Here is a 7681-nt window from a genome sequence, read left to right as displayed (position 1 = left end):
TCTAATGGAGGAGGAGGGGAAGCATCGCCCCATTCCTGTCATGAAGGAGGAGGGGAAGCATCGCCCCACTCCTGTCATTAAGGAGGTGAAGCGTCGCCCCACTCCTCTAATGGAGGAGGGGAAGCATCGCCCCACTCCTCTAATGGAGGAGGGGAAGCATCGCCCCACTCCTCTAATGGAGGAGGTGGGGAAGTATCGCCCCACTCCTCTAATGGAGGAGGGGAAGCATCGCCCCACTCCTCTAATGGAGGAGGAGGGGAAGCGTCGCCCCATTCCTGTCATGAAGGAGGAGGGGAAGCGTCGCCCCACTCCTCTAATGGAGGAGTTGAAGCGTCGCCCCACTCCTCTAATGGAGGAGGGGAAGTATCGCCCCACTCCTCTAATGGAGGAGGTGAAACACTGCCTCCTACTCCTTCATGCCAGAGGAAGAGAACCTCCTCCCTCTCACATTTTCATGCAGACACTGCACCTCGCGATGTTCTGCATTTGCTGCCTGGCGTCAATAAGTGTGCCAGAAGAGCTGTCTCGAAATGAGCTGCTCTCTGGCATTTTGGTCAGCCAGAAACTGTAGATGTTGGCGAAGTAGTGGCAGGTCCCTCGAGGACCCTGACACTCCACAAAGGGCTGCGCCCTGAAGTCTGTCAGACAGCTACCTGACGATGTCAGAGATTGGCCCCCGCCTTCGTCACCTGCACCTGTATGCTGCCACAAACACAGGCAATTACATCTTCATTAGGCATCTTCAAAACATTCACTGCTGTAAGATCAAGTACTTCTGGATCCCCAGTGCCTACCATGAGGAAGGAGTATCCGGTCCACAGTGTCTCCCAGTTGGTGGGGCACCTTGGCAGCTCAAAGCTCTGGCTATGCAGTGCGACGGGTGTCGAGGGGGCTTCACAGACGACACAACGGCTAATGTGATCTTTGATGGAGGGACCTTCCACAGGCAAATCAGGCACCGTCTCCAATGTCGAGAGCCAATAAGATTTATCGTTCCGACTGGCATAAGAACAGGCATTCATGTCACAAGAGAAGAATGGCATGGTGGAAAAGACACGTGCACACGAGCCCGCCTGACCTGGAAATACAGAGTAAATTATAATGACTTACAAATACTTTCAACAAAGAAACAAATTAACTTCCAGGTTTCAGATGGAGGTTCTGGCTCATTGATAAAGCTCTGAACTAGGAGCACTGAAGTGGAGTCACTTTTTTCTCTTTGAGAAAGAACCACATGTTCATTGCTTTTGTGGTTTGGACTTGAAACACGAGCAGTATCTGAGTTTGGAATAAATGTAAAAGCTGACAAGAGCAGGGGAGAGTGTTTCTGTATTTATCAGACGCTTTTATCCAAAGCGACTTACAAATGAAGATATAACCGCTATACTAAAAGCTAACAATAAGCTACATAGAAGGAACCCAGGAGTCCGACTCTGTCAGAGGGGACAGAGTAGAGATAGGGTGCAGGCATAGAAGGAAGTGCAGAAAGATAAAGTGCAGAGATAGAGAGGGTAGGGAAGTACAAGGTAAGTGCTGGGATAGGAGATGCTCTCTGAAGAGCTGGGTTTTCAGGAGCTTCTTGAAGATAGACAGGGACGCCCCTGTTCTGGTAGCGCTCGGTAGGTCATTCCACCATCGTGGGACGACACATGAACAGAGTTTGGATTGTCTTAGGCGTGGTGTAGGAGCTGCTAGACGACAATCCTGGGACCAACGGAGGGACCCAGTTGGGACAGAAGCCTTTGCAAGAGCATTCAAGTAGATGGAGCCGTTCCATTAAGCTCTTTGTAGCTAACATCAGGGACTTGGATCTGATGCGGGCGGCTAAGGGCAGCCAGAGGAGCTCAATGAACAGAGGGGGGGCGTGTTCTTTTAGGCTGATCCAAGACCAGACGCACCGCCGCGTTCTGGACCATCTGCAGAGGTTTCACAGGCTGGAGACCAGTTAGGAAACCAGTTAGGAGAGCAGTTAGGAAACCAGTTAGGAAACCAGTTAGGAAACCAGTTAGGAGACCAGTTAGGAGACCAGTTAGGAAACCAGTTAGGAGACCAGTTAGGAGACCAGTTAGGAGAGCATTGCAGTAGTCAAGGTGGGAGATGACCATGGCCTGCACCAGGAGCTGGGGGGCATGTTGGGTCAGGTATGGTCTGATCTTTCTTATGTTTAGTAATGCAAAGCGGCACGAACGAGCAACCGAGGTAACGTGTTCTTTGAAGGTTAGTTGGACATCAATCATGACACCCAAGTTTCTAGCAATGTCTGCAGCAGTGTCTGGGTTCTATCTAACGGCAGTGGCTTGGAGCCAGGTGATGGGGTGATGAAGGTTTGGTATGGTCTGATATAGTGAAAGGAAACAATGTATACTATTCAGAAACCAGTGGAGGATATATTCTGGTTCAATATGGGTTCTGTGGAAAATTAGCCTCCCTTTATGTGCCATGATAGCAGGGCTCTCCTCACAGTTTGAGTCTAGTAATTATGAAAACTTTAAATGGAACATTGTGGGACTTTCACTCCCCGTATGGTTCCTTCATCACTCTGCAGCAGCAGGATAACAATTGGGTACGAGCCACAGCGAAATCGGTAGCCTTCGTTAAGTTTAGGCTCTGAGGACGATATGTGACCAGGAGTACGACCCAAACCTGTCCTCAACACCCTTGATGTCAAGTCCATGGGCTCCGTGGAGCAGGCTGCCAGGAGTGCAGTCATATGGTGAACAATAAGGCCTTAGTGGGTGATTTCACCGTAAAAAGCCAGTCTCAGAGCGGTAGCTGCCACATTGTATTCGGTCGCAGGCAAAGGCCTTGTGTGGAGGAAATGTTGAGAGATTCTGTGGAAGCCCTGGGGAGGGAGATTGTGGCTATACATCTGAATCCAGGAAACCAAGGACCGTCCCCCTCCATCGTGCGCCATTAGTGACTATGTTTGCTACCTGGAGTTAGACATCACACTCAATACTATGTTTTTTATTGAATATTTAACATCCAGCTCACTCTTATTGAATCATGATTAAAAAAGCGAACAGTGCAGCTGGGACGTAGCACAGCACCCCCGCCAGTCAGGCCTATCAATACCACAGTGTTACAAATTAGTGGCTGAGATGAGAGACTCTAATCCCACATTTTAAATAGCTCTTCCTCATCTGAATATCTTCATCATAACGGTCTAAATACAGGCTATGAAATGAGGCTAGCAATTCAGAAGCCGCTGGTTTAACCATCGAGATGAAGATCGGCTGACTTTTCCATCCATCCAGTGGGTCTTAGTGTGACCAGCTGAACCGATGCAGTGTATTTCTGGGATAGAAACATGAGAATCCATCTTCCAACCCTTAAGGCTTTGTGTCATCGACCAAACAGGGCTCCTAAAAGCTAAAGGCCATTTGTATAGGTGGCACTAGGGATGGGAATTGTATAAGAATTTAGCAATTATTGATTTTTCTTATCAATTTGGTTCCTTGTCAGTTCTCTTATTGATTCTCATCCAGTTATTAGAGTACAAATGGCTTTGGCTGCAGTAACACATTAATTTCAAGTATGCTCCAACATTTTATCTATTTTCGCCTCTCATACTTATCCCTGCCTCTATGAAAGGGATAGAATTATCCCTTCCTCTGAACCTTCCTCTGAACCTGCCTCACTCTTGTCAACTCGACCAAGAGTCCAGCATTACCTGGGACATTTGAGATGGAAGACGCTGTGTCACAAGCTCCCCCGTTGCCACCATCACCTATCAGCGTGTCATAGTCTTTACATTCATGCAAAGTAACTGCATGCTGTGTGGTCACATGTTTCAGCATGTTGGAGGTATTTCCCCCCTTTGATGTGATCACAGCTCTGCACGTGTTGCATCTGGCCCTGGTATTGTCCTTTTTGGTGAAATAAAACCAAACTTACGAGCGCTTCTGCCTCGACGCCATATTGGAAACATTCTGAGCCAAAAGATGAAGCGTGCACATGACATCATCAAATGTGTCAGACGCCAGCAGAACCTATAAACGGGATCGTTAGACGGGCGGATTAACGATTCCATGGAATCTAACTACTCTCTTCAAGAACCGGTTCTCGATTTCCATCCCTAGGTGGCACAAAGTCGAACTGAGGTTATCCAGAGAACCAATATGGACACATGGATGTCTGACATGTTAGAGCCCTATATTTGGTGGGGAAAGTACCATAGGGCTCAGTCTGGAACAGGTATCCTGGGGCTCTGCCCACAGCCTGGATTGTAAGAAAGGAAGGTGGGTGTGAGACTGCAGGAAGCTTGACCTGGGAAGTTTGCGCATTTTAACTAGTTAAAAGGAGAGGAACAACAAAACAACATATCATAAATTTCTGGCAACACGTGGTTGGTCAGCGCTGGGCTGGAGTTTGATGACGAGAGATTTTGGTGATGAGGATGTTGGCAGAAGCACAGACTCAAAGCCAAAAGCCAAAATCTATATGATAACAGCATAGGAACAGCATTTATGTGTGTATACTACATATATATCTGTACCCAGGTCCTGAGTGTGAGCCTTCTCTTGGCCCTCCAGGTAGAGGACGCTGTATCCAACCCATAGGACTTTCATGTTTAGTGGACAGCTGGGAATTTCCTTTGACTGGCTGTGTTTCACCAACAGGAATCCCATGTTCAACTTTTGGCCTGCAGGACCTGGAGGACCCCGGTCACCAATTGCCCCACGACCACCTAACACACAAATCCATGACAGCAGGTTACATCACCAACAAACATTCACACAGATTAAGATCAGATTCATTGTCATGTACAGGGAAATACACAACATTCCTCCTCCGCTTTTAACCCATCCAGGTCGGCACCTGTTGGCACTCATAGAGACAGATGCCATACACTGGGGCGGTGGGCAGCCAATCACAGCGCCCAGGGAGCACAGTGCCTTGCTCAAGGGCATCATGGCAAGGAAGTGGACCTGCCAGCTGTCAGGCGGTGGGCAGCCAATCACAGCGCCATACCCCCAGGGAGCATGGGGGTATGGCGCGGTATGGTACCCGCAAGGAGGTGGACCTGCCAGCTGTCAGTTTCACCAATCTTAGAGTGGTAAGAGTGGGAATCGAGCCACCAACTTTCCGGTTATTGGACCCAGTCTTACCTTACCTGGGTAAGGGCTGTTACTGTTACACTGTATTGTTACTGGTAATGCTGGGTTGACTGGATACAAAGCCAAACATTTATTCTTAGGTAAACTAAAGTTGGAGGATTTTAACCCTGCACATCAAGTCTTTGGGAGCTTCTCATCTATCCTCTGGTGCCATCGGGCAGGGGGTCACACTATCTCAGACAGCCTGCTGTGCTTTGTAACACAGCTAAATATAAATTCATATTCCCAATTCAGTCATAAACCCATTAGAATAATAAACTGAGGTCTCACCTTTGTCTCCCACCACTCCATTCGCCCCTTGCAGGCCTGGCTCTCCTTCATCTCCTTTTGTACCCGGGGGCCCAGAGGAGCCCTCCTCTCCATCAGACCCAGCATCCCCCTTCCTACCTGAAATCAACAATCATGATAACGAGCTGCAATGTTTCATAATCTTATCCTATTTTTTTGCTGGTTCCAGATTGTATTTTATTAGGAAAAGTGAGTTGAGAGAAAAAACAAATTAAGTCTGTTTCTCACCTCTTTGTCCCTGTTGGCCAGATTCTCCTGGCAGACCAGGATCTCCAGGTGGACCAGGGAGGCCAGGTAGTCCTTCAGGGCCAGGTGGTGCTGGTGGGGAAGGGGGGCAGGTAGAAACTCTTCCCTTCTCCCCCTTTGGTCCCACTGGTCCATCAGATCCCTTTGGTCCGTGGGACCCCCTGGGACCAGGAATCCCCATTGAACCCTTATTACCAGGTATTCCCATAAAACCTTGATCTCCTTTCATGCCTGATCACAAAATTACAGACGCACTTTTACTCCTCGATCACACAGATTCTTCAAAAGCAACAGGTGAGGAACATCACAGAAGATTCAGTACAATAAGAACTTCTGGTATTTATAAGTCTATTTAAAGATCAAATATATGACTTTAGAAAACCTAACCTGATCAATATCTACAGCAATTTCATTTCTCTCTCGTTTCTTTCAAATCTTAAAGCTTCTGACAGAGACTCACAGGCACAAACTGACCTGGAGGAGAAGCTGAAACTGAAGGGTGATCATTTTTTATCCTGCATCAGCATAAAAAGCTGCAGTTTCATGGTGACTTTGGTTAATTCCAACAGAAGGATTCATCCCAAGCAGGTCATTGGTCCTGGACTTGAGTTTTGTATTGATTTCATCACTGATGTCACAAGTGTGTTTCAGCTGCACTCAGCAACAGTTTTACTAAGTGTTCCACTGTATGAGGCATCATATCATATCTTATCTTATCATATCATATCACTATTCCCTAGTTACGGGATGACGAAGGTCAAAGCAAAAGCATCTTTCATGCACACTTATGACTTACTTCGTAAGTTTCTGTCACCAGTTTAACATAAAAGAGTTTTCTGCAGAGGTCATTTATATCATTTATATCTTATCTGCATCAGTTCCTACCCGAGGCAGAGCACAACTTTGACTTTTTAGCTTGATCGTTTGAGATTAGAACAGTTGAAACACGAGCTAGTCCAACCTTTTGCTCCAGGGTTTCCAGGGCTGCCTGGCTGTCCTGGTGGCCCTTGATTTCCCCTTGGTCCGTTTGGTCCCTGGGGCCCTGGAGAACCATTGTCCCCAGCATCCCCAGGAATTGGGGGATTTGGACCCGGATCTCCCATTTTACCAGGGAATCCTGAGACACCAATGCCATGTCAGGGGCCATATGTGTATTTGTCTGTTAAATTCTAATAACTCTAAGGATTAAATACTGACCTGAGTCTCCACTTGGGCCTTGACCACCAGGATCTCCACAAGGCCCTGGAATTGGGTTTTTACAGTCTGGTCCAGGTTGACCTGGAGGTCCAGGAAGGCCTTTTGGTCCTACAGCAACACAGTCAACACATTACTGACAAACACAGGGTCTGAGTCGTAGATTTGAATTCCTGTTGGTCTGACATTGAATGTTGTTGGAATTTATGGTGGAGCAGACCTTTGGGTCCTGAGGGACCTCTGGGTCCTGGTGGTCCAGGCTGGGATGTACCATACGGACCCGGGGGGCCTGGAAGACCCTTACGTCCTGGATGACCTTTGACACCTGGAGGACCCTGCACACCCAGACCTGAAGAGAAGGGAATATTTAGAGGAAACGTGTCAGTATTCTTGATTCTTTAAGGACCAGAGTAAATAAAAAAGGGACATCTTGAACTTTCCCAAATCAGAGACTCATTTAGACCGATTATTGGAAAATGTTCTCAGTATAAATCTTATTATCATGTTGTTATAACCCTGTTATAAATCAGCATGCAGCGGTGCCAATACATGAATTCATGTGTTTAAAGTAAAAAATGCTCAGACTTGTGTTTATCAGGACATTTTGTTTGGTCTGCAGCATATTTACATGTTAGAAACTGAATTAGTTTGGGTTTTTGTGTTTTCATACCTCTGGTGCCCATGTCACCTTTCACTCCTTTCAGTCCATCCAGCCCATGAAGTCCCAGCGGTCCAGGAGGACCTAACACAACAGAATAATTCATAAATACGGATCAGCGACTTCTTAAGCCAACATATTGATTGTCTGACTTTAGTGGGAGGCTGAAAGTCAC

The 7681-nt window shown here is 47.2% G+C and overlaps 1 protein-coding gene across 1 annotated transcript in view; it reads right to left on the bottom strand.

Annotated features, from left to right (window-relative positions):
- Positions 1–209: 209 nt before the first annotated feature.
- Positions 210–7681, bottom strand: part of col4a4 (collagen, type IV, alpha 4) — a 56682-nt gene continuing 49210 nt past the window's right edge. Inside the window, exons 42-50 of the mRNA XM_072392832.1 lie at positions 7519–7590; positions 7069–7197; positions 6852–6959; positions 6616–6771; positions 5637–5885; positions 5391–5507; positions 4499–4690; positions 795–1078; positions 210–702 (exon numbers count right to left, since the gene is read on the bottom strand). Of these exons, the coding sequence (XP_072248933.1) occupies positions 445–702; positions 795–1078; positions 4499–4690; positions 5391–5507; positions 5637–5885; positions 6616–6771; positions 6852–6959; positions 7069–7197; positions 7519–7590 (1565 nt within the window). The 3' untranslated portion in view covers positions 210–444. The remainder of the gene's footprint in view (positions 703–794; positions 1079–4498; positions 4691–5390; positions 5508–5636; positions 5886–6615; positions 6772–6851; positions 6960–7068; positions 7198–7518; positions 7591–7681) is intronic.

Source organism: Leuresthes tenuis, unplaced genomic scaffold, assembly GCF_036924035.1.
Source record: "Leuresthes tenuis unplaced genomic scaffold, fLeuTen1.0.hap1 SCAF_9, whole genome shotgun sequence".
NCBI lineage: Eukaryota > Metazoa > Chordata > Actinopteri > Atheriniformes > Atherinopsidae > Leuresthes > Leuresthes tenuis.
Note: the sequence above shows the minus strand (reverse complement) of the source record. Positions and strands in the feature narration are given on the sequence as shown.